The sequence below is a fragment of the Accipiter gentilis genome, chromosome 2 (genome assembly GCF_929443795.1).
Source record: "Accipiter gentilis chromosome 2, bAccGen1.1, whole genome shotgun sequence".
In the NCBI taxonomy this organism is placed as follows: domain Eukaryota; kingdom Metazoa; phylum Chordata; class Aves; order Accipitriformes; family Accipitridae; genus Astur; species Astur gentilis.
In genome coordinates, this window is record NC_064881.1 from 31,388,967 (window position 1) to 31,415,506 (window position 26,540).

Below are 26,540 nucleotides of genomic sequence, written 5' to 3' on the forward strand. Positions count from 1 at the left end.
ACATGAGGCATTACTTAAATTTTGATGCAAGTGGGCAAAGCTCAGCTTTTTTATCCCTGAGTGCTGAGCAGTTGCTGGAGGCATGCATCAGACTGAATCCAGAGTATCCTGCTCAGTCCAGAGCTACTGTCCTGGAGGGAAGAAGAAGATAATTTGTTCTCCCTAAGGCATTTGATGCACTCAACCCATCCTAACCCTAACTTTAGCACCAGCCCGGGTCTTTTTCTATAAGGCTGTAGTGTGACGGCTCTTGGTTTTGTATCTGGTTATCCAAGGGGTGAGGAGTAGGCTGCTGCTCTGGGGGAAGGGCTGCTTGCCCAAAGGTTGCTTGATGAGGCAGAGGGAATGCCTGTCTGGGAGTAGGGAAGACAAGAGACAGGGAGCCTAATTCTAGTCCCCACAGCTGCTGCAGCTGGGAACGTATAGGACTTCTGGGCAAGCGGCTCCTGTACATGCAGAGCGCAACCCTACATGGCATGTACAGAGTCCAGCATCCCCACATACACGTGCGTTTTGTACACGCAGTGAATGTGACCTGCTTTGGAGGTAGTGGACCAAATACGTGTTTTTTTCTGAAGTTCTGGATAGAAATATGGGAGCCCGACTCCTAGCAATGCCAGCAGCTGCAAGCCTTGAGCCACCCAGCCTCAGTACACAATCTCTTTTGCTGACACAGGCTCCTGAGAATGCAGAGAAAATGTATGGCATGATAAAAGTGGTGAAGAGTGCCTGTGGCCCAGATGGAGCAAAGTCAGTGACTGCAAGACAGGAAAAGCTGAGTGATGCTGTACAAAACAGACCTGGCAAATTATTCCTTCAGAATGCAGATGCTGGTGCTGACATTTGTGTAAAAATTTAAAGAAACGTGCTGTAAGGAGGAGCAGTTGAAAGTAAGGCAGACAAGAATAAGAAAGCTTAATTTTTTTTTTTTATGCTGAGGCAACTACACAATAAAAGATTCCAAAAGATTCCGTAAAGTTTTCATAATTACCTAGAGTAATTTCATACCTAGTAATTTCCTTCCTGCAGCTGACCATGACAGTTCTGTGGTGCTTGGGGTGTTGTGTGCAGCACTGGTGCTGGTGGGAGCCAGGGCCACCCCTTCAACTCCCTGACAAGAGTTTCTAAAAACTCTTTGAATGTAATTAGGAAAAGGAACCTTAGGAGCAGCAAGCTGTGACTTGCAGGTGAGCAGCCTCAGAGCTGCAGACCTACACCTACACAGACATGACTCCTAAGTTATTAATGGTAGGCCATCTTGTTGCACTGAAGATGTCCTCAACTGAAGTGCAGACACGTCTGTATGTGATGACATTAGTAAAGATGGCCAGAATTTTTAGTCGGAAAATGCCCGGTCAGGTCAACCAAAATATTACGGTGAGCTTAGCAAAATAGGGGTAATGTTACTAAACATAAATTATGTCTATTTTTCTGATAAATTTAGTCAGAGATCTTAGAAATAATACAACAAATTGAAACATTTCATTTCAATTTTATAAAAATCCACTTTTTTGTCTTATTGCTCACAAAAATAATTGCCAAAAGTTTTGGTTTGGCTCTGCCTAAAACAGTTTCTCCCCTTCCCTCTCCTCCGCTTCTTGGAACTATTAGGAAACAAAACATGAGTTATTCTACAGCTGTAATCACCAGAGATGTTATAAAGCATATTTTGACTCCTTCAGCAATAGGTTTGCCTGATGGCTTGTTCACCTCCACAGTATATAACTTAATCCACCTGACTAGGAATACCCTGGATGGATTCCTGCAAACTGACACTGACAACATCGTTATTGAAAAGGAAGGATTAATTGTACTTGGATTGTCTTCCAAAGTAATTGAGACAGTGCTTGCTTCCAGACAGACATCAAACTCAAAAGGCCTGCTCTTCCAGCTGCTCCTGGTATAGCTCATAACATCAAGATGACAGCAAAAAAGTTGAAGGGTCCTGGAATTTCAGATATTCCAGAATTTCTTTGTAATGATCTGCAGCAGGTTTTCTTGATAGTGCTATATGTTATCATCTCTGGAGCTGAAAACCAGTCTCTGGATTTTTCAAAGCAGTGAAGAAAACCCTAGAGAACCGGATCTCCTTAGTCAGTGTGCACAAAGGAGCCCATCAGTGCTACACACATATCTAGACTGCACAACAAAGGTGCTGTAGCCACCATAGAGTTAGGATTGCTGAAGGCTGCTTCTTTATAAGCTGTAATGGGAGGAACTTTAGAAAAATTCTGGAGTTCTTAATCCAAAAGTACAGCCTTCTAGCATGAAAGGACACGATATCTTTAAGATTCCTCTAGCAGGTGCATTAAGCAGCCCTTGACTAAGTTTTGATTCATTGAATGGTCTGGCTGTTAACATTATAGTTGTTCAAAGTAGTGGGTTAAGGCACTTAGTGACAATGTTAGGTCCCATTTAGGAAAAAATGTAGACTAACAGCAATTCCAACATTCTGTTGTTGTCCTGACAATATAAGCTAAACTGAAACTGGCTGGAGAAGCAGACGGTTGCAGATGAAGTAATCTGGAAGCAAGTAGGGTCCCAGTTACTTTGGAAGACCATCCAAGTGGAGTTAATATTTCCTCCTGAGTAATTATGCTGTACCTGTGTGATTTAGCCTGGAGCTGAATGAAGAACGGTTCACAAGAGTAGGCGAGTGGGATGCCAGCACCCTTTCCATCTCCTTTGATAACTTGGGTCTTTTGGTCAGTGTGGAGGCAGAACTGTAACCCAGCTTCCCCTGGGCTTACCTCCCTTGAAGTAGAAACCAGGAAAAAATGTGGAGCCACCTACATGCAAGATTTACCCCATAACTTAAAATCTAGTTTACATAGGCAGTGGTACTTTAGTGTATTTCTCTCCTTTCAACTGGTAAAACAGACTGACTGCTGAGATACTTTTTGGGTGCCACCAGACTGAAGATGTGGTTCAGACACCATTCTCCACTGTTAGCAGTGAGTCTGCTGCAGCAGTCTGCCTTCTGATTTTTCCTTCACTTCAAGGTCATTCGTGGAAACCACACTCTCCTCTGCCCGTTTCATCATTTCTGCTGTTTCTAGGCATAGGCTTCAACCTTCAGCTTCTGAGCTTGTTCGTGAGCCTGCTTCCTTTAGCATTTTTGTGGTGATGATTGAAAACAGGAGTGTTTCTGCTTGCTGATCAGCAAATCCATCTCCAAAGGCATAGTAAAAAAAATAGAGGGGACTATTTTGATTTGGACGTGACATCTGTCACTGTCTATCAATCATATTAATTCTTTCTTCAAATAGGCAATGGTTTGTATAAAATGAGCCTTGCAGTCCAGAGATGTGGCAAGATATTGATTGTGGATGTTAAACTGAATCCAATGGCACTGGTTGAAAATACCATCACATCCAGTGAGGCATGTGTAAAACTCCCTGAAAGACAGTCAGAAGATAGCAGTCTTTGAATCCTTAGCATGACATCCAACAAAGACGTCTTAAACCCTCCAAAACTGAAACTGGTCAGCGGTTCTCCAAGTGTAAATAAGGAAGCATCAAAGCCTAGCCCTAGGATAGGTTCTGCCTTTTTGTTCATTGTCATATATTGGAAATAACTTCTATTCTGAATGACTTTGCTAGCGATACCACTGTAGCATGCATGGTGGTATTTCTGAAATAATACATTTTTTTGAAACCATGCAACTAGCTTGATGCCTGCTTGCATGCTTTCCCTTCTCAAGCTAGTCATAGTTATCTTCAATTTCTTCTTCAAAAAAAGGGCAGAGCAGATTGATCTTCCAAAGCCAGGCTTGCCCATGGCTCTTCATCTAACACTTTATCTGGTTGGAACCATACAGTAGATGCCACCTTTCTGTTGACAGAATTTGCTTTACTGTAATTTTTTCCACTAAAGTAGGTTACTTGCATCCGCCTTGCTAGAGCCTTGAACCTCTACATATTTCAGCCTGTAAAAAGGGATTTCTTCAGAGGAGTCCTTCCAACTCATGGTGGTGGAAAAGGCAGTTTGCATAGACACCTTTAGTTCTTCTCCAGAAATGACATGCCAAAACCATCTTTAGTAGTAAAACCCTTTTGTTTAAAAAAATGTAATTGTGTGGGTCCTCTGACCCAGAATGGCTTTTTGGTTACCAGAAACAGATGGATTTATCCCGTCATAGAAGGTAGCTTCTAGTCTTTATTTTACATCAAGTAAGTTTAAGAAGTCTTTAACTTAACTGCCCAGGTGTAGCTATGGGCTGTCTTTAATTGTATGTCATGAGACAATGTTTTTGCTAATTAGAATTGCTATCTGATAGGCACTGCCAAGAACTACTGGCATTTTTCTAAAAGGGGTTCAGATGTTTTCCTGTCTACAAAGAGTTGATCTGTTGTAAAGATCTACTCTTGACCAAGGTGTCCATCCCTGAAGTCTCTAAAGATACCGCTTACATTTTCTATGGCAGAGTTAGAGCTTCTCTGAAGTGTCCAAAACAGCAAAGGAGAGGACAAAGCCACCAAGCACTAAACTATGGGAGAAAACTGTTGATTAAAACATCCATTAAACTATTGTTAAGAAAGATCCCAGGGAGGAAGATTTTTAACTACAGAAAGTAATGTGGAAGTTATTGTCCTTACTACTAAGTTCAGTTACTGTCAATTACTCAGTGATTATTTTATCTTATCTGATTTCAGGGAGATGGAGCTAGAGAGAGACTATCAGAACAACAGTACAACCGCCTGGTGGAGTACATCACAAAGACATCTTATCACCTCACTCCCAGCACCGCTACAGTGCCAGCATTGCAAACTGTGGCTACCGAACACCTTCCAACTATAACAAAAACATACCAATATGTAGTTGATAAAAATTTTGCCCAAGTATTCATTAGCAAATTCACCATGGTGAAAAATAAAGCCTTGAGGAAAGGCTTTAATTAATTATTTGTGGTGAGTACAGTAATACCTTACCGTTTTGAAAGTAATGCTTTCTCTGCAGTAACCTACATCAAGTAGAGATGCATGTAATATTTGAAGAGGTAGGAGATGATAACAAAGTTAAGCCCAATAGGTCTTCTAATCTTGACAACATTCCTGCTCCCTAGCCAGATACTAGTGCTGGAAGGAAAGTGTTCTAGCAAATGAATAAAGTAAAAAGGAACAGCCTTGGACTATAGCTCAATCAAAATCCTTTTTCTTTACAATAACCAAAAATCAGAGAATAAGGAAAAATTGCATGCATACAGACATTTTTGCCACACACACAAAATGTGTATCAATACCTACTACATCATATTTTAGGGTCTGCCAGTTTCTGTTATAAACCAGGTTTATAACTCAGCTGTAAAAACTTGCTCAAGGCTAGGCCTTTCCCCACACACATGCGCTCCCCCCAACATGTACATCCTGAGGCAAAATGTTTTCCCCCCCTAAATCTGAAAAAAACAGTGTGGCTGGTTTAAGTTACTAGTGACAGCTGGGTTTTAGCACCACTTTAACCTTAAAATAGCTTCCTTTATTTGACTGAAGTTTTGCAGGACGCTAGTCCTTAATGTAAACTAGTGCCTTTGTGTGGTTTGGAGAACAAAACATGAACTACAACATTAATTTATTTTTAAAACTGTCTGTATACAGAAACTTTATTTTATCCACCATCAAATTTTCAGGACTTTGAATGTATATATGACTGTGCATTGTCTGGTTGTTAGCTGGAAGCCAGTAACACGCAGTTAAAAAATTTAAGAAATGCAGCTTAGTCTCCTTAAAATCTACCAAAAATCTATACGCTCAATGTAACATAGATGGGCAGGTACCAAGTATAGTATAGCCTTGTTGGGTCTCGCTTACTTCTGATTTGCCACCACTACACAGTACATGCTCAGTTAAGCCCCAGCTCACTTTATGCTTATCATCTTTGAACAGATAAAACCAGGGCTATTTAGAAACATGACCTTTCAAACATGTTTGTGCTAAGCAAAGTGAGATTTATTTTTTTTTCCAAGTTGATCAAAGAGTATGGACCCACAGGCACCAATTACATTGTTAATGATGCCACCACAATACACTCATTATGCTAAACACATCAAGACAAATGAGCTTTCTAAGCGTCTTACTTTTCAGATGTTTTACAGTTTGTAGTAGACAAGAAATCACTGGCTCTGGGCACAGTTAGATTACTCTATAAACCAAATCTGACTATGGCAGTTTTATTTCAAAAAACAAAAGTTTACTTGGTTTTCAACTATGCGAGTTACTTTTTTCCCCTTTTCTATGTACTTACAGACATGAATTTTGTCTGGGGATTCCTGAACATGGCCGGCATTGGAGACAAGAACTGGAATAAAATCTGATCATCGTTTGGAGCAGATACATATGCTTTATAGTTAATAACTTCTATGCATACTTGATATGACCAAATGCACAGTAAATAAGAATGTAGTAACTGCAATGTTTTTCTCGTGAGTTCTGTTTTGTTAAAAGGTATTTCTAAAAGCCGTGTCTCTTGTGTACTGAAAATACAGAAGCCTGGGATCTGCATTGTCCTTTTCTGACTGTGAAACAAGCCCATCCATTATCAACATTTCATTCAGTGATTTAATAACTTAGTCATTGTTTAAATAACTCTATTTTAAAAAGGTGTATGTATATACACACATGCTTCATTCCTGAATATTTTATGGAAATAGTTTAATACTTCTAATTTTGCATATTGGTGGATAAATTGTAATATAATGAGATTGTTTAAAGATAATAAAGCTATTCCTATAATAATTGGTTTTGTGAGCTATTTGGTCATTCAGTTACAGGGTAACCAACAGGTCACTGTGTAGAATAGTAAGACAGACATACAAACTTCATGTAGACCCCCTTAGATTCCAGTTGGTCACTGGACTTCGTCATGTACCAGAAAGTGCAATAGATCATGACAGTACTTTGGAAGTAAAAACTGATGATTACCTTGCCAAAAAACGTGTGCTGAAAAGTTTTATGCTTTTGTGACTAACTGAATCAAAACAGCACTGTAGTCACCATTTGAATTAGACTAATCTGTTCATTATTTATGTGGTACACAAACCAGCCAAGAGGATGCAAACACACCTGTAAAAAAATGAGGGAAGGCAGCAGTTTAATTTCTCAAAGTTTGTAGATTGCAGCCATTGTTTAAGATACATTTGTGTTTTTCCTGAATTATATTCTCTTGGGATAAACACTTGCTTGAATTACAGTCTTCTTCAGTGAATTAAGCTAGCATCTTTACTGCATTAGGCAGGTTCTTTCTCCCCCTTCTGACCACATGTATGGAAACACGTGTGGAGACGGCATATAAATCAGCCTCTCCTACATGAGAGCTGTGTGAACTATGAAAACAAAGTTGTCCAAAGAGCAGCTGCCTGTACTTAGCTGCTAAAGCACTCCAATGTGTACTCTTAAAACATGCCTACTCTCATAATGCTCTTTAGACCTGGAGAGCTCACAACTTCCAATCTATCTTTTTAGTTTGCTTCCAGAACAATCAATCATTCCTCAAACACTCAAGAATAAAGTAAGCCAGCCAAAAATGTGAAGGCATGATCAGGCTTATACACGGCAAGACCTTTCCCAAAGTAGTTTAGGTCAAACAATTCCTTTTTATGTACTATACTTCATACATAAATATAGCAAAAACCTTTACAGACAGTTGGGCTGGTCTCACTGCAGACAAGCATGTCTTTCAGCTGTGCATCTCCTAGAAACAGCATGCCGGACCCTGTAACAGGCAGCTGATTAGGGTCTAACTCACACAGGGCTTTCTTGTACTGCGCTAAGTCCTGCTCCCAATTGTTTGTGAGACAGGATTAGCTGACCTCTTGCTGGCAAAGGCAAAAAGAAAAAAAAGAAGGAGGGTGCAGGGGGATTGATGGGTTGGTACTGATTTCAGAAAAGGTTAGCCCTTCTGCCTATTCCTATGTATGTTGGGTACCCAGCTTTGCCCTCCTTCCCACTCCAGAGGAAAGCAAGCTATGGGTTGCGCGTTGGCATTGCCTGCTGAAAGGAAATGCTTGCTTTGCAGCCATTGTGAAATCACAGTATATACAGAAAGCAACAATTAATTATAACCTACAGACTCTCAAAGCACAGACAAAAGTTAGCGCTCACCTTTCATTGTTGTGGTTGAATTCATTTAGCCAGAAACATCTTCGAGCTCTGCTGTATGGTCAAAGAGCCACAGTCAGTCACAAAACTCTCACTTCTTTAAATCAATGCGTGCTGGTAACTGAAGGAAACACAGACTGCAACAACTGCCCTTGGCCATAACAGTTTAGAAGAAACTTACTTAGAATTTAAAAGTAAATTAATTCATAGCAACTGGGAAGAATAGAGGGGCTAGAGCTGCAAGGGAAGTCAGGTCTGTTTGTTAGCCTGCACACGTGGCAGTAGCAAGTTTCTTTCCCTCTGAAGTTGTCAGTATGACTAAAGACCCCTGGCTATCCAAACCTGCAGACATGCCTGAGAAAAATGTTAGTCAGTACTTAATGGCACATACTGTTTATATTGTGCACTGGGAAGACAAATGGGTATCATTTGCTATTGTTAAGCTTTGGTTTACATTTATAGGAGCAGGGGTATTTTGAATACTAGATGGTTTCCCCTGCACCACTAATGTCAGATTCTTTCTTTGCTTAAAGGAAGCACTGCCTGTATGAGAAGTTTAAAGAAAATCCCACCTTACTCTGCAATAGTGTGCTGGATCAAATACATTGCCTATGTGCTTTCATTAGTCCAAATGTTGCTCGCAGATTCCTATTAATTGTTAAGTAGTTAATGATCCATTTAAAATAATAAGTTACTCCAAACAGGATTTGAACTAAAGACCTTCAAATACAACACAGATGGCTTAGTTTGTCATGCTGCTTCATGCAAAGCAGCCTTCCCTCCTTTCACGCAATCAGCTTTGACTCCTCTCCTAGTACCCACATTCAGCAATCAGGAGCTACAGTCCTAGTACCATCTTCAACCTCAGCAACAGGCAATGCACAAAGCATGTTCCAAATGATGGGCATCATGGCAGAAGACAAGAGCATCAGGTCTTGCACTACACGGAATGTAGCAGAGATCAAAACTATGCTTAGCTGACTACTTCCAGATACTAAAAAGGAGATGATACATGTCTAGAAGCAGCATGCAAAGATTTTTCACTACCATAATATACTAAGTATTTCTTATTTTGTCTTCCCTCTTTCCCCTTGTACATCAAATATATGTGAACATAGCTGCAGTTTAGAGTCACTTCTCAATTAGTGTAACACACCATGTATAAGAGCGGGCATTGGCACAGTTTATAAGTCTGGATGTAACAGCTTGCCGCTGTAAGGAAGGCAATACAGTGATGGCAGCAGAAAAAGACAGGAAGGTTGGCTAGTGTATTTCCAGAATTCCTCTTCAAATTCTTTCATCTCAAAGTCAGTTCACCTTGTGAAGCCAGAGATAACACAGACCCTTCCAGAAATCCAGCCTCTCCCTTCCTGTAACAACTATCCTCTTGCATATTCCCATCAGCAGCTGGGACAACCTAGCTGTAACTGCTTAGGGATAGACTTTGTTATCAAATGTGGAATTTAGCCAAAACAGAGATGCAAATAATTCCTGGGGGGGAAGAAAAGTAGACTTAGTCATCTTGAGCAATTTATGAAGACTTTCCACCACCCTTCCCAGCATCTGAGCATTTAAGCATTTCGACATTAATGAAGACAACTAAGCACCACTGACATATGTATTTTATTTATCGAGTTACATTGGAGCATGCCATGCACTGAAGTGCATTACGCTTTTCAATTCAGTGAACAAATAAGGTTCGGTCATCAAGTCTCCTTAGACTGAAGGGGATCTGCAAGACAAAAAAAAATATTAAGTTACATTGGACAAACTTCATGCTCTAAGTAAACATATTAGAATGTATGAATGCAAAGCAATAGAGAGAAATGTTTATGTGGTGGTTTAGTCTAGAGGAATTCCCCCTGTTATTTCCTGATGGTTTAAGATTCACACACCCTTCATGTGGCAAACAGAAGTGAAACATGGAACAAATCAAGAGCTGGAACAATACCGCACAGCACATCAGATTCACTATACATGCTTTACTGATAACTGAATCAATCTTGCTAAGGGCCTGAAAGAGAAAGGAATGCAGCTTTCAGATAGGAGCCAGAGAGGAAACAAGTGGTGTAGGCAACCTACCAAGGAAGGAAGAAAACCAAATTCAAATTGCTTCTCCACGTTATATTGAACACAATCCAAGACCGGCTGTGCTCCATGACAAGAGTCATGCAAGTGGTTAGCACCGAACTCTTAGCTTGCCCCGTTATTCTGTTACTGAGCACACTGTAGAGGTAGGATACTCCTCAAACCTATACTTGCACTTAGTTTCCATTATCAGTATCACCACAGGAAGTAGACGCGACAGCGTAAATTCACACTCGGGTACCAAGTTGCCTACATGCCCAGCAAGAACAAACTCTGTGCAGAGTGCCAAGCTAACACCTTAACTCATGAATTCTCCTCCCTGCCCGCCCTACCCTTTCCTTAATTGTGGGGCTAAGTACTGATTCCAGAGTGAGTATTCAAGGAGTTAAACCACTGTATTTACTGCCACATACAGGATATACTCCAATAAAATGGGAGATGTAGGGCATGCATGACCACTGTACCCTTAGGTAACTATACCAGAAAAAGCATCAAATGCAACTTCCATAGCTAAGATTTAAGCTACTGAGGCAAATGAAAATGTCTTCCATCTGTTCTGCGTACTTGTCCTTTTCACAGTCTTTCCAGAACATCTGAAACACTGGCATTGTTTTCCCCTTCTTCTACTTACGTATTCATGTGCAGGCACAAAAAAAACCAACCTCTTTCCACTATGAAGGAGTAAAAAACATCAGTTCTTATATAAATAGGCTAAGGAATAAGAAGCATCAGCAATTCAAACAAAATCACACATAAAGATTTGACTTTCACATTTTCTTTTGAGCTGGTGTAATTAAGGAATGGAAGAAATGTTTAGGAAACATTTAATTTTAACAGGTGCACACAATGTGCAACTTTTTTTTTTTTTTTTAGCTGCAAATGGGAACATAAGCTAACTGAGAGTGGAGCTCTATTTGCACTGAAAAAAATTCTGCTCATGATTCCAATTAAATATTCAACATGCATCCTTGTTGACAGTGTTTGTTTCAAATGATTTTACCACCAGATGGCCTTTCAGAATACTCTGATGAAGGCCACCTGACTAAAGAATGCAATTCCAGTGTCTAAGAAAGTTTGAAAGTGCCTATATATTGGCAATAGGACCAAACCAGAGGCAGAATTACCACAACTAAAACAAGGTAAATTTGTCATATCATTATTTATCTTTGTTGCAGGCATAGCTAAAGAAGTTTCCGCTCTCACAAAAAAAAAATCCAAAACAAAACAAAACAGAGACTGCCACAGGGGTTTTTTTCTTTTTAAATTTGTTAGAAGAGCTGGAGCTCTGCTTTTTTTATGTAATTATGTTATGCAGAAACCTGATAGTTGTAGATTGTCACAAACCAGAATTTAGTATTAATAGTGTTAAGTACAAATCTTCTATTCGATCTTGCTGCTTTAAGCAAACAGGCTGAGAAAATCCAGCTGGCCAGGATAATTAGAGCCACAGATTATCACATAATGATCACAATATGAAAACATTCCAAAAGAATGAAAAAGCTATCACTCTAGATTAGTTTGAAGTCATTTTAAGAGAAGCAGAGAACTCAACATAAGAAACTTGGATCAAGAAAGGGGGAGGAATTCTTTATTGAGTTGCCTCTGCTTGTGCAGTTTAGTAAGTGTGCTTATTAATAACTACAACAAGGTCGAAATCAAGACTTTTTTTCCCTGGTCTTATGACAAGTAAGGGAGAACAAAGTTTGGTAGTCTTCAAACAAAAGGCAGTGTTAAGTGCTAGAAAAATAGTACCATGAACAAAGTTCTACTCAAGTTTAATTCAGTATGGCAAAAATCTTGAGTATTATTACACAGAGCTGTATGCCACTGTGATTTTATATATATATATTTCTGTATGTATATACATATGTATTTAAATGTATTTCCCCTCATGACTAGTTATCTTCCCCCTCTCACCAACTTCAAAAGACAAAAGGATGTGCGGAAGCTCTCTCTGTTTCTTACATTAAAATGCCTGCTATGAGAGAAAAAACACCTCGCCCTTTCCTCATTCACTGTACCACCACAAGTAAGTAGTAGATATAGATAGCCTGAAGCTAAGCAGTTCAAGATGTGACAGCATCAACATAACAGTGGTATCAGGCAAGTCTTGTAGTTTAATACAAGAGCTTTGTCTACCTTCCATGGCTGCATGAGGAGGGAAAGGCCTGGCATCACTGTGCAAGTCTCCTGTATTACAGAAGTTAAACAAATTACCCAAAAGGTATTCAGCAGCTTTCTATTATGCCCTTACTCCCTGCTCCACAGTTCCCATATTCCTTCATGTTTTTATTACCCAGAGGTCTCTTGAGTGCAATTTGTATCCTTTTTCTTTGGGAGCACCTTCCTATTTGATGAAAAAGGAAGAACCTCCAAATAGAAGCACAGTGTTTCACTGAAACAATCTAGTTTACTCTTGTTCGAATGCAAAGTAGCTTATTACCTGCAAATGCAGGTTACCATCATTTGGGCGGTGCAGACTCAAACACACCAGCTGCTCTCATGGCTTCGAAGTCCTTCATGGGATCATAGTTTTTATAGAACTCTGCATAAGCTCGTTTCCTGGGGTCAGCAACTCCAAACTGGAAATACACACAGAAAATTAAAGCTTGCAAAGCTTTACAAACTGATTTTTTTTTTTCTATTAGTGCTATGATATGTATCAGTAGATACGAGTCTAAAAAGCCTTTAGCTCAAATTAGTAAAATATTACTTTGTGCCTGTTCAAATCCACAGGTGAGGCTACCTGACCATTGGTCAGGAAAACAAATGTCTGAAGCGAAACCTTAAAAAGAAAGTCCGTTACAAGATAACACATTAGGCTTTAAAGATCCAGAAACACTCCACCTATATTGACACTCAAGTGCCCAATGCCCTCCCTGCTAATACTTTTATACATAAAACATGCCATTACGGCAAGTGTTGTGCCAGTGGGCAGCTGCAAAACTGTAACTCCAAAAAAAATGTCACCCTAAAACAATGTATTACATTTGAGCTACACTGTAGGTCAACTACAGAGGTCTGGTAAAACGTTGTAAAACTGCCAAGCCACTCTCACAGGTCACCAACATAAAAAGACACAACCCTGACTCCTTGGATATTCATTCACCTGAAGCACAGGGATATGCTCAAAAAGCCCCCAAATGTGTGAAGGCAAGTCCAAGGTGGATTTGTCCAACAGTATCTAACACGTAACGAAGTAAATCACTACTGAGATCCATGTTACTTGTTTTAAATGTGGTCTGCTACCTTAATAGTGTATTAATGTGGGGGTGCCAAATCAGGTATAAAACCACAGACTATTAAAACAAATATTGTAAGTCCGACCACAAACAAGCTTGCCTACCTCTTAACAGATGTGTTAAGTAGATGTTGAGCTTTAACTGTGCAAGCTCATTGTTTCTGACAGACATTTGCTGATCTCTGAGATTAAGTAGACTATGATACTTTTGTAATGAACCTGAAATTAATTTAATTTCTAGTAACTTTTATCAGTAGTTTCCCGAGTACTCAAATGCTGCAAACAGGATATGAGTGAGTTAAATGGGCAAACCAAGATCCAGTTCTTCCATGGTAATTCAAATTGTGTTGCTTGCTTTGCGTATGAGATCTGAGAATTATTTAGTAAAGGCACTCAAGAACTACCACTCTTTGTCAGAAGTCTCCTAAGGATCACGAAAAACAAACTCCAATCTGTAGGTGGGTTTTGGGGGGAAATGTTATGCTCCATTTCCACATGATACTTTAAAAGAAAGGATAAAGGGACCATACTAGCCTTCCCCACACGGATATCTTCAGCGTGAAGGATGGGTTTTCCAAATTGCTTATGAGCAAGTTTTCTGAAATCAGTCTAGAGATACAGTAAGACTCTGACAACTCTCTTGAGTCTCGGATACTGTGACAGAGAGGGACATAGACTATCTACAGTTAATGTATCTCAATTGTACGAATGATCAAGAGTAGTCTAGGACTAGGAGACTCAAGCTTAAGTTGTCACGAATTGCGTGACCTTGATCACACAGCTTAAAGGCATCACATTATTCATATCATTTCTTCAAATGAAGATTAGGAAGATTTATTTATGTTCTGGAAGCATGCTTACAAAAATACATTACTAAAGCTTTCTGATGAACAGCTCAACTAGCTCTCAACAAAAAAATATTATGAATTCTTAAAACACTCTAATGAGTCCAGTTTATAATTGAATGACTACAGAGCTCACCTTGTATAAAGCCGCACATCCCACAGATACAAAAAACGCCCCAAATAGGTGAAATTTCATCCGTCTGGCCAAAAGGCGCCGCATTTGTGGCTTAGGCAATAGGGCAGACGACATGGTGATTATATTTCCTAATTTAAAAAAAAAGAAATAAAAGAGAATTGTGCGACAAGAAGCTCTACTTAAATAATTTTCCATAACTCTACTCTAGAAAGATTGTGCTTTTTGTATTGCGCAATAATCATCTTCACAACAAACGCAACAGCGTTCCTCTTTATTGACCTTTCAGTGAGAATATTTAAGGGACAACTTTCAAGGACAGCCTATTTCTGACATGAATCTAAGTAAGTTTTTATACTCCTTACATCCAGTACCCATGGAATCAAGACTGGCCCTCGCTGTTCATACTAAACTCTTCCCTCCCCGCAGGGTCTAGCATTTCAGGCCTGCTGTCCTGGTGCTTACATCAGCAGACATTCAGAACATCGATCCCATTTTATTCATTTCTGAAGAAAAGCACACGCCTCTTGAACCAGCCCGTGGTTTGTATTTTTTTTAAAGTAACCGCAAACCCTATTGCATTAGGGATGGTTTGTTTGGTTTTTTTCTAGCCGGTAACATTTTACGAAAAACCTGCAAGGCCTGAAGCAGGCGGCTCTCCAAACACTAAAGGTTCACTCAGCAGGGAGCGGCTCCGAGGCAGAGCTGGCCGCAGGGTGCTGCTGCCGCCGCCGCCGCCGCCACCCTCTGCGCAGCCCCCTGCGCTCACAGGGCCACGGGGCGGGAGCGAGGGCCGGCCGGTGCCCCAGCTGTCCCCAAAGGCCTTAGTGCTGCCCACAGCCGCGCCCGCCCGCTCCCCGCTCGCGCTCCAGAGGAACCATCGCAGACGGGCCCCCCGCCGTTAACCGGCGGCAGGGCCCCCGCAGCGCCGTGGCCAGGCTGAGACAAAGCCCCGCACTGGTGCGTCCCCCTCACAGAAGGCGCTCGGGCCCCTCGCTGCCCTCCAGCAGGGCGGCCGCCGCGGGGCCCCTCCCCGCCACCCTCAGGGACGCGCAGAGGTCACGGGCGGCCGCGGCCGAGGGGAGGGGAGGGGAGGGAGAGCGGCGGCTGGCGGCCGTTGGGCTGAGGGGAGGGGGACAGGGGACCCGGCGGCGAGAACGCGAGCGCGGCCTCACCTCAGCTCGGGCCCACCAACGTCCTTCCGCCCCGCCGCCCGGGCACCCTCTGCGGCCCCGCTAACCCCGCATGCGCGGGAGGCGGCGGCCTGGGTACGGCGTGCGGCTGGGCTCAAACCCGGCACGGCGGGGGAGGGGGGCGGCCGGCCGCGCCATCGCCGAGCTAGAGCTGAGGCAGGAGGGCGTGCCGCCCACCTGAAGGACGGCCGGGCCCCCCCCCCCCCCCCACCCGCCCCTGCAGCGCCGAGGGGCTCAGCGAGGGGCCCTTCCCTCGCCTCGGGCACCGAACACCCTCGGCGGGCGCAGCGACCCCTTCCCCCCCCCCGGGCGCTGGTTTCTCTCTCCCCAGTGGGCTGCACCCGGGTGCGGTGCGGGGCTGAGGCGGGCCCGTGGAGCCCCCTCAGCCGGGCCGAGCCGAACCGGGCCGAGCCGAACCGGGCCGAGCCGCAGGCCTCGCGCCAGCCAGCAGCCCTCGCGATGGCACGCGCTTCTTCCCGGCCCACCGCTTCCCCAACAAACCGGTGCCCTCCGCCCTGCCCGCACGCGTCCGTCGCTTGTCCAGATCTCCAGGGTGGCCGCCAAACCCAAACGGCTGCAATACCAGAATACGTGAAGTAATGATCTTTATAACAGAGCTTGCGAAGAACGATCGGCCAAGCCTAGAAACAAATTGGGCAGTTCGTAATCCTTTCTAGATATCCCTTAGCCAGTTTTTGTACCTTTCTTGGAAATAAGGCAGGCGTGCTTTGCCCATGGTTTCCACCTGATCGCCACTTGTGTACGGTATTGTCGTTTTCACTTTTGGGCAGTCCCTGTGGGCTTTACATAGAATGCTATAAATTTCGTTGCCTTCAAAAAACTGAAGCCCCTCCCGTGCAGCGAGGTATTCATCCAAGCCTTGCGCTCCCTTGCCAAAGACAGCAGATCGTGACAGCGAATGACAGGGGGAGATGGGGCCCTTAAAACTGAGGAGAAGTTGCTTTTCCTTTGATGGGATTAAAGAATAAGAAAGTGTCAGTAGAAAATAGCAGAGAGAAATCGTACAGCAGCCGCTACAAGCCGGGAGAATGGTCTTTGCAACAGCCGCCTGAACAGATGCAATTTGGACAATGTTCCTCAAGCTGAAGAAAAGTTTGTTGAGATAGTTGAGACACAAATGAAGAACGTCTGTCCAAAAGTTTTTCCTGTGTGGATTAACACGAAAAGTCAAATGTTAATGACGTCATGCTGAAAGAATGACAAGATATATCTATAACCTGATTGTGGGGATCTAAGGAAATACCCAGGTCCACAAGGGTACTGCTGTTCATGAGGTGAGCTCATGCAGTCAGTCATTCGGTGAGACCAGGAAAGAAATGGCAGGGGGAGATGTCTAGGGGATCCTAAAAGTTCCACTCAATTTGCCCTCATATTATGCAAAGTCGGAAAAAGAGGATGCGAAATTGATTGGAATAAAAGCATAGCAGGTTTCATGGTTACTATCATCGTCAATGATATATGAGGAGTTTTCCTATAAATGCCAGTCTTGGTGAGACAGAATATTTTGGTGGATGGGCCCAAGTCTGCAAATAAAAAAATCTTGATTGCTCTTTTGAATAGCTTACTTCATGGCTGGCCAGGTCACTAAATTCTTTTCTGTGTGACCAGTTTCCCCATGTGCCTGAGATACTGCTGGCTAGGCATCTTTGTGTTATAGTTAAGATGCTAAATGAAGTGCTAATTGTTATTATTCTTTGACTTTCCATTACCATGGAATATAGAGCCAACTCCTTCTTGTTCTGTATAAAGGGCAGTTTGGGACTGTGCAAATAAGGGATAAAAAAAGGATAGAGGATACACTGGAGGAAGAGCCGTAGAAGGAGGGCAGAGAGAATCAGCCCCATTAAGTCAGTGCACGGAGTTGCTTCCTATCACTCCAGTTTCTGAATGAATTATAAGGCTGAATGCAGTTTTGGACCTGAGTGGACCCTGAGTGGACCCTGATTCATCCAAATGAATCAAGGCAAATAAACTTTCTGAAAACACTGAGGCATACAACACAGAGACAACAGCAGTCCTTTCCTTCCCAGTCCACCCAGTCCCTGGGGTTTCTGGCACCTGCTCCAGTTGTCTTTTGGACATGAATATTAGGATTGTTTGCTCATAAGGTGCCACAGTTACCAAACTAGAACCTGCAGTCCTCTTTTCCTCTCCAAAATACTGTAGCGCCAGCAGCAACAGTTGATGCTTCTTCATGGTGTCCTTGAAAGGGATCATCTTTTGAGGAGTGAAAGCAAGCATTAATGCTAAATCATTTCTTGCTTGTGCTCCATTGAAATTTAAAATAAAATTTACCTCTGACTTTAGTGAGAGAAAATTTAGGCAGTGAATCCTTGTCTTTTCCACAAAGAGTGCCAGCTGTGATACTTAGGACTGTACTTTCTGTGGTGTGGACTGGAGCCGACTAGGAACAGGACTGTGACAATCAAGTGATTTTGCATATGCCACAGAAAGTCTTTAGATAATCATAATCTGGATCAAATTAGAACCAAAAATCTACTGGAAAAAGATCACATGGGACATCAGCAATCCCCTGAGCCAGCTGCATTCCTAAATAGTTTAGTTTATTATAAAATCTACCTCTCTGTCACAAAAGAAAAAAAAAATTAAACAATGCTATGTGCCACATATGAAAATGCATACATTTGTTCTCCTCCTCCCGTTTCTGTGCCAGAAATTAACTAATCAAATACTCTCTTACCACGGCTGTGTCAACATCAATCAATGGTGCTGTGGAACAAACAAAGATATTGTGGCAAAAGAAGTTATTTAACAGAATTGGAATGGCAGCTGTACAAAAAAATGAGGGTGAATCAATGATTCCTAAATGGAAAAAGTCAAAATTAGTAGGGGGAAGAAAAATATTTTTGTACTTCCAAAAGGGCATTATAAACAAAGGAGGAAAAAAAAAGCAAAAGTTCAAATCAGAATAAATGGAGCAGACAGGGATTTTAGCCTTTGCTGATTTTATGCCTTTGTTGATTTTATGCATGCTTCTGAAATAGAAAAATCTCAAAAAGAACATTTTTTTTAAGTTTTGTTCAACTTGTAAAGAGACAGATTTTGGTATTTTTTATACACATCCCATAGTGATATAATTATGTGAATGATCCTGTGTTTGGTACCATCATGAGTTATATTGTTAAAAAAAGAGACTCAGCTATTTCCCAAGTTCCCAACTTGCAGTCAAGACATGGCTAATGTGTGTATTCAGGCCCAAGAACTAGAAAACACACCAGGCTCCACAGCTGAGATATTAACATTCATATGACACTTTTTTTTCCCACTTTGTTTTCTGGAGTATGGTTCTGTATTGATTGTTCTCACTGTGAAGTCCTCCAGATTTGGAGGGCCTGTCTGAAACAAATACACTGCTCATTTTAGCAACAGGAAAACCTTGTTTAGATAAACTGGATTTTTAAACAAGTAATACTCTATATATGTGTCATTCTTACCTAAAAGTTTAACTTGGACAAGTCTAAATTAATCTTTCGTTGCTGGAAATGTTCTAAATTATCATCTGATTTCTTAGAAGTAAACAAAAACACACCCACAGAAACACCTTCCAGTCCCCGTTCCTTGCTCAAAGCCCTTTAAATGATCCCAGGATTCTTCTGTCTCATATGTTTTTAAATGTTATGTAGCCTATCTGCAATGGAAATAAAGTCATCAAAGACAATGTTTCTATACTGTTCCTTTACTCTCTATTTGCGTAGAGGTGCCTTTCAGGAAGTTTTTTCATTCCTCATCCTTGTTTTTCCAGGAGCCTGTGAAAACCACCTTTACAGACAAATATGCCAATCTACAGTTTAACCAGTCAACACATAAAATTGTTGCATGTAATTCAGTCTCTACAGTCCTATCTCAGCAACTGTCAGTCTATCAGACGTAGACCACAAGCATTCCTAGCCTGGGTTCAGCTCCAGAAAGTGTCCAGGGTAAGAACAGCACCGGAGCAGAGTTCCTCCTTCTGAAAATGAAAGCAAGGACCACAACACGAGAACAAAAGGCTAAGCTTTTCATGTTCCTTTTCAAAGCACAGTTTGGTTGATGTGCTGTGATATGGTTTAGATTCACGCAGGGCAGAATTCTCTAGCTCCAAATATCATCTACTGCATGGAAACTATCACATGGCAGACAATGTCTGCATGACCTGCCCAGCAATCCTGGTGAGTCTGCACACGCAAGCACATTTACCAGTACTCTCCTTCTTGATCATGGATGCATTACAGTAAGTCTGAGCAGAAGATTCATGGGTACGATTCAGTAGTCCAAAGCCATTGAAACAAGGAGTGTTCTTCATACCTTAGTAGGGTTTAGACCAGACCTTTTATTGGCTTCTGTTTTTCTAGATGTGACCAGTGATCATCTGACCTCCAGGAAAGCAGAAAGTGGCCAACTGCTGCTGTTCATACAGCTATAATTTTGTTCAAGGAATTAGTTCTCACGGACAGTGACAGACCAACTTACCTGTGGGTGTAAAACAGTGGCTGAGAAGTGGGAAAGCCTCCTTCAAATAGAAGATCAGACTCACTCTCCACCAGGCACTACATTTGGCCCCTTCCTTGGTTAGGTTCAACATGCTGCTTCTGGGCAGCTCTTGGCTCAGTGCCCTCCTCTCAGAGGACTGAGCTGCATGGAGAGGAGAAGGGGCTTTGCTTAGGTTAGGGACTGCACCAAAAGAGAGTGACATCTAAAAATTTGCAGCTGCAGGATTTAACCTAGAGACATCTATGCCCTTTATTTGATTTACCCAGTACAATACAGAGCTCATTCTGACAAAAAAAAAGACTGGCCCAGGTTATGTGAAAAGTGCCACTTTTGTAATTGTTTCCTGTGGCAAGTTTTTAGACCTTTTCTCATAGGTTTCTAAACCGCTCATCTTAGTCTGGTTTAATTCATGTTGAGGTGATGACATGGTAAGTGTTACGAGATGTTGGCAAGTTTTCCTTTCTGGGTCTGAAATGACAGTCTAGAAGGAGTGGGGGGTGTCTCTTTCAGATTTGTTGTGACTTGTATCATCACACTGCAGTCATGTCAACCAAATTGTGTCCATTTATGAAAAGAGAGCTCATGAACACAATTAAGAACAAAATAACAAGTACCCCAGAGATGATGTATTTCTTGACCTCTTTATAACCTGGTGAACAAATTGTGAGCCTGAAAGCTTGTCTGTTGTTTCCAATTACATCACCTGGTCTAATAAAAGATATCCCCTCTTCCTAAAAAAATGCCATTGCTTTTGTTTATTTTGGTGTTGGAAGAACATACCGACTTAGGATTGCTCTGTTGTGTAAAGGCTCCATAGCTTTTACTTGGTATTTGAGGGTACTGCAAATATAGTAGATTTTCTTTACAATCATAACTTTGGCAACACTTGAAGTCCCAGCAGTCAGGGAGTCTCTGACTACAAAATCCCCAGTGGAGCTAAAAATCCATGTCAGATTGTGGTCCCAGGTTTGAAAGGTGAGGCCCAGTCGGTTGTGTGAGGCTTCCAGAAAGTAGTCAAATCATCTATTAGTGTTTTTTTAACAAACTTGTTATTGGCATAGACTTTTAAAAATATGTATACTTAAACCAGCCTGTTTTAACTTTACTGTTTTGTTTGAAATAATCTAATTAGGAAATTGTGGATCTCAGGTTTCTACTGCATTGAAATTTTTGAGCTTCATGATTAACAAAACTGGCAATAGATAACAGCGTAAGCAACCTTAGTTAAATATATTTTGATTAAATGAGTTCAGGATGCATTTTCCGAAGACAAATTTGGCCATGTTCAATACAGCATTACATGTAAATGTCTGGAAAAATTGCAGCATTTTTCCAAGCAGGAGGCATGAGATTACTATAATCCATAGCCTGCACCGCAGTATTAATTAGCATGGCTCACTAACCAGGGACGTAATATTTGTAAATGAAATTCTAGAAGGGCATTGGTAAGGAACAGGATGTTGAAGCCAAATGGAAAACATGAACCAATAAAAAGGCTGAACTAGCTAGAAGTGCAAGCTCAGCCTTTGAAGTTAGTTCAAGTACTGCATGCTTTAATTTTGGTGTAATCTTATGATGGGGGTACAAACAAGAACTCAGAAACAGATTTTGTAACATTTGGCCCAATTGTAGATGAATCAGTTTGTTGATGGTTACCAACAATTGCACAGCCAGAGAAGCTGTGGTCTTTGTTAAATTAGATTGAATAATTGGCTTCAGTGGGAGTTTCGGGTGCAGAGCAAATGAAGTGTCACGGCCCTTGACTCTCGTAAGATTCCTTAGCAGAGGCTAAGCTTTTGCATTCAGAACAACCTGAATATGGATTCAGAGGAAATAAGTCCCTCAAGAGTTCATCTACTCACTCCCCTGCCCCAATATGGGTCTGAAAATACTTAGTCATTCCTGGCAGATGTGCGTATCTTATCTGTTTTTAGAACCCCTCTGATGACAATAAGGATACCAAAAGCTCTCTGGGCAGTTTGTTTCCAATGCTTAACTATTGTCTCAGAATACAATCTGTGATTAGTACTACATTACCTTGGCAAGCCCAACTAAGCCTATGTATTTCTGTGCTTTGATTTTGTTTTGCTTTGGGTTTTTTTCAATACACTTTTGTGTGGAGCTACAGTGACAAAGCTGTGCTTTCCTGGTGTTTCACTCAAAAAAAAATTAAAAAAAATAAATCACTGTTTTCGTCCTTTGGACAGCTTTCTGAAGGCCAACTACTGCCAGGTGCTGAGCACCTCTGGAGATGTGAAGTAAGAGAACAAGTTTCAATACATTCAGCAAATTTCAGGATCGGGCAGCCAGGAGTTAAGGTGATCTTTGAACTGAAAGGTCATAACTGGAAGATGAACACAATCATACACACTCTCCTTTTTTAGGTCAAGCATTCAGCTCATTAGCTTGATAATAGTAAATCATTTATCGTAGTCTTTAGTGAATGGCCCAACACATGCTGTTAATTAGTTTCTCATTTGGGAGAAAAAACACAGAGAAAGTTAATTTTTTTTTCTTACATATGCTTTCTAGAGGAAAAAGGACTCCCAAAAATTGCATTTATTTTCTCTTTCCAGCAGCCATGCAGACCTCTGAAAAGAGCCATATTCCTCAACAAAGCAAGTGTAATGGCTCTGTCCTCTCAAATGCAAGTGAGTACAAATCCAAACATTTTAATGAAACACAAAGACCTTCATTTCAAAAAAATACACAGAAGAAAATGGTTGGAATATTGTATTAGGAAAAAGAAGATATACACCAAACTTAAGCCCTATGTGATTATGAGAGTAAAATAGTTTACCAAACAAGGTAATTTTATGCATATATTTGTATAGTGTGTGTATATATATATGCACACAAGCACGAACAAATGCAAGAAGTATAGATTTTATAGACATGTATACATGCCTGCACAGGCATATACACATACAAAACTGTAAAGGTGTAATTACTCTAGAGATGTGACAGATTCGATTCCCAAAGTACCTTTTTCAGGAATGAGTGGTATTCAAACCAATCAGGGTCTGGGCTTTACAAAACCAGTGCTGATCGGTTGGGACAGCTGGGATGAAATCATTTAGTTGCCTACAGGTGAAAACTACTAAGAATGCTATAAGCTTCTTGATTGCATTTACTGAGCTATAGGTAGGCACCATAGCCTATTATAATGAATATTTCCAGTGAACTCTCTGTATTTACTGACTTTGACAGATGGGGAATATTGCATAAGCTATTGTGTGCCTGTGCATTCCTTGAGTGTGATGCTGTGTTTTTTTCTTGCTTGCCTTGTCATTTGTTTCATTTAACTTTCTCATTAATGGCACAATTGCTTTGTTTTGTTCAAAAATCCTTTTCTGAGAAGCAAGTATTACTTTCTTTTTAAACTTCTTGCCAACAAAAGATTTTCAAACGCATATGGTACAGAGGAATCATGTACAATATTGTTTTAGAGGAAAAAGAAATATCTAAAATTAAAAGCACAAATCCACTTACTACATTTCCACTTTGACATGAAATGAAAACTTGAGAAATGCACACAGTCCATCAGCATACTCTGAGCAAATACATAATTAACATGTGGAATAAGCAATGCTGTTGTCAACGCTTTCACATATGTTACCATGAAACTAAAATATTTTAATTAGTAGTGAAATAGAGGAGAATCCAAGTAAGTGCAGCCTGCACTTGACATAAATTAGCTTGGCTCAATGAAGATTAAAAATAAGAGAATCTCATCTATACCTTGACTACCCTTACCATACTAGGATAGCTTAGTGGCTCCTGCATAATTCCAATCTGCTCCAGCGCTCTGATAAATTATTACTTGGCAGAGAAGTATCCATCATGGCCATTGTGCAAATGCTTTACTAAATCACTAGTAAAAATCAAAATGTGTGAGTTCATTAGCAGGTAGGTAGAAAGTGTAGACTTTGGTGTTTTGTATTAATCCAATGTGCTTGGACTGACAGAACCTTGTTTGAAGGCTACGTAATAAGAGGAAAAATATAAAACTATATAGCAATACCATGTGGCTTCTGATTTGGGAACTACAATTTAGCCTATTAGACATGGACCTGTTCCAAAAGTGCACATTCAAACAATCATGCATGAAGGAGTCAGAAACACAGATGTGAATTATAACTCTCTGAAATCCTGGGAATGCTCCAAATCAGGCCATTAAAGGTAGGTTTGAACTGTGAGTACAGATCCAGATCTAAAATTTTTGTTCAAACCTGTCTTTCCCTAACATTTTTAAAGTAACTACTGAATGTATTAAAACCAGCAATGTTCCATAAGCTTAACAAAAAATACCAGTTAACCCCATCTTAGCTGTGTTCAAAAGCATTTCTGTAAAACCCAGTAACAAAAATCATCAGTTGAATGCAATGGGACAGTTTAAACAGGTCAAATTCAAGCTGGATTACTGCAGCTCCATTGGCCACATTCAGCTTCACAGTGATCGGTTTGGCCCGGTATTTAACATTACAAACAAAAATAATTTAAGGATTTTCTTTTCCGAGTTTGGGACACAACTTTGCAACATCTGGTCACTTTTCATTTTTACACACACACAAGCTAGAGTCAATAGTTTTGACTAGAGCAACAGTGTTGAGTGGGACTGAGGCTGGCCATTTCACGAGCATACAAGTGGTAGGGGATAGAAAATGTCCGTAAGTCTGTAATACTGTATAGGGCTAAAGGCACAGAAGGATCAATGAAGGGACACCTGCCATTTTTCAATACTCTCAACAGCAAGACACTGAGGTCCCACACTTAAGAATATACCCAGTTCGTTGATGCTTTTATCAGTAGACTTCATTAATGCAGGTTTCTCTTTTTTTAAGTCAAACGTTTGCAAAGTGAGTCACAATGATTCTTCTCATGTAAAAGATGTAGAAGGTGTGGCACAAACCAGCCTGGCCTTGGCCACCCAGTACTGTATAATAAGAGAACCAATAACAGAAACTGGGTCTGCTAAATCTGGTCTACTGCTGTGTCTGCAAAGCACCTCTCTTCATTGCTGATCTCAATGCCTGATGATTAAATACTAGATTTCCACACCTTGAAAGGGACAAACAAATCCACAGCTCGGAGTCTAAGACTGTTCCCCATTAACAGTACTTTAAGAAACAGCCACTAAAAAGAGATCCTGAGGAGTACAGAGGCAATGGCAGAGCAGCATTGTACAGACATAAATGAGAAAGCATTTTGCCCCTTTTTAAATGGCCTGGTGACCACCACTACCACTCTTGTAAACTATCGTGAGTGTGTACATTAATAGCATAATCCAGCACTACATATTTTCAGGAATTTATCTTATAGTCTGATACTTTGTGTCATGCAGTAGCAGGAGAGAAGTCAAAGCAAAATGTATAAAGCCCCTTCCTGAAGTGCGTAGTCACAGCTTGTGTTGATATCAAAAGTATTTGAATGAGCAACTTCAGGACTGCACCCTCAAAGATTATGAAATGTTTTAATAAACATGCCAGGTCTGATGAGAGAAAAGTGAAATACACAGTAATAGCATCTAAGTGTAAATATTTACGATTCCAAACGACGGCTTAAAAAAATTTCAAAATAGTCCCAATATGTTACATTACTTGGGAGTAAACAACAAAAGTAAGTCTGATTGAATATGATTGGATTGTGTATTTTAAACGCCACTAAAGCATAAATCTATCCAGAAGAGTTTCTAGGTTTGCAGGTTTCTGAAAAGACAATTGTTTTTATTGTCTGTAGCAGCGAACTCCACAGAGAACTGTTGTTCTGCTGTAGACTTTTGAAAGTCCCGAAGTATATGTAGTTAAAATAAACAAGGAATAAAGTTTTAGTTAGCTAAAGGGAGAGGTGCTAGGGTTGTTGAGTAAAACATTTCTAGCCCTTTAAAACTACTGAGCTTACATAGGTGGTAGATCAGCAACCTGAGAGAGAATAGATCTCAAGAACAAGATAAAAAGGCAATAGCAGTGCAAGCTTTCTGAAGTGATGTAGAGTCTTTATTTAGAAAAATAACATTTACTTAGTCTCTATACCTGTTCAGTTCTCAGGCTTTCTGCTGGAACTGGCAATAGTCATTACTTGGTCCCCTGGGATGAGACAAAAACCACTATTCCATTTCAGGTATATCGCCAAATAGCAGTAATGGGGTATCTGCCATTGCACCAGACTAGATTCAGTAACCCAGAAATGAAAGGTTCCCTGTCTCTTAATATATTCCCTGTCCGATTGCTCAATATTTCTTTAACATTAACATATAAAATGGGCATAATGATATGACATGTATTTCTAGCATTACTAATATATATGTGATCCTCCTCAGTTGCATACTAAAGACATGGCCTATAAATGACTGCATGTGTATATACACACATACATACATGCATATATATTTCAGTTAACATGGAGACAGAACTGCAAACTGGATTGAGGGTTATC

At 40.8% G+C, this 26,540-nt stretch overlaps 2 protein-coding genes across 9 annotated transcripts in view; one reads left to right on the forward strand and one right to left on the reverse strand.

Annotated features, from left to right (window-relative positions):
* VPS13B (vacuolar protein sorting 13 homolog B) overlaps positions 1–6,717 on the forward strand; it is a 485,377-nt gene extending 478,660 nt beyond the window's left edge. For all 8 annotated transcript variants that reach the window (XM_049818749.1, XM_049818740.1, XM_049818775.1 and 5 more), the window contains 2 exons: positions 4,656–4,910; positions 6,243–6,717. In XM_049818749.1, the coding sequence (XP_049674706.1) occupies positions 4,656–4,901 (246 nt within the window). In that variant the 3' untranslated portion in view covers positions 4,902–4,910; positions 6,243–6,717. The remainder of the gene's footprint in view (positions 1–4,655; positions 4,911–6,242) is intronic.
* Positions 6,718–9,697: 2,980 nt separating this feature from the next.
* On the reverse strand, positions 9,698–15,705 carry LOC126046435 (cytochrome c oxidase subunit 6C). The gene is made up of 4 exons (XM_049818831.1): positions 15,576–15,705; positions 14,404–14,531; positions 12,625–12,763; positions 9,698–9,825 (listed from the first exon to the last, which is right to left on the reverse strand). Exons 2-3 carry the CDS (start codon positions 14,515–14,517, stop codon positions 12,644–12,646), a joined length of 234 nt encoding a protein of 77 aa, XP_049674788.1. The 5' UTR covers positions 14,518–14,531; positions 15,576–15,705; the 3' UTR covers positions 9,698–9,825; positions 12,625–12,643.
* Between the last annotated feature and the right edge of the window lie 10,835 nt (positions 15,706–26,540).

Excerpts from the sequence above, each read along its gene's own strand:
- LOC126046435 (XM_049818831.1), bottom strand. The coding sequence starts at position 14,517 with ATGTCGTCTGCCCTATTGCCTAAGCCACAAATGCGGCGCCTTTTGGCC. Across the intron at positions 12,764-14,403 it reads GATGTGCGGCTTTATACAAG|TTTGGAGTTGCTGACCCCAG; the intron begins GTGAGCTCTGTA and ends GTGTATTTCCAG.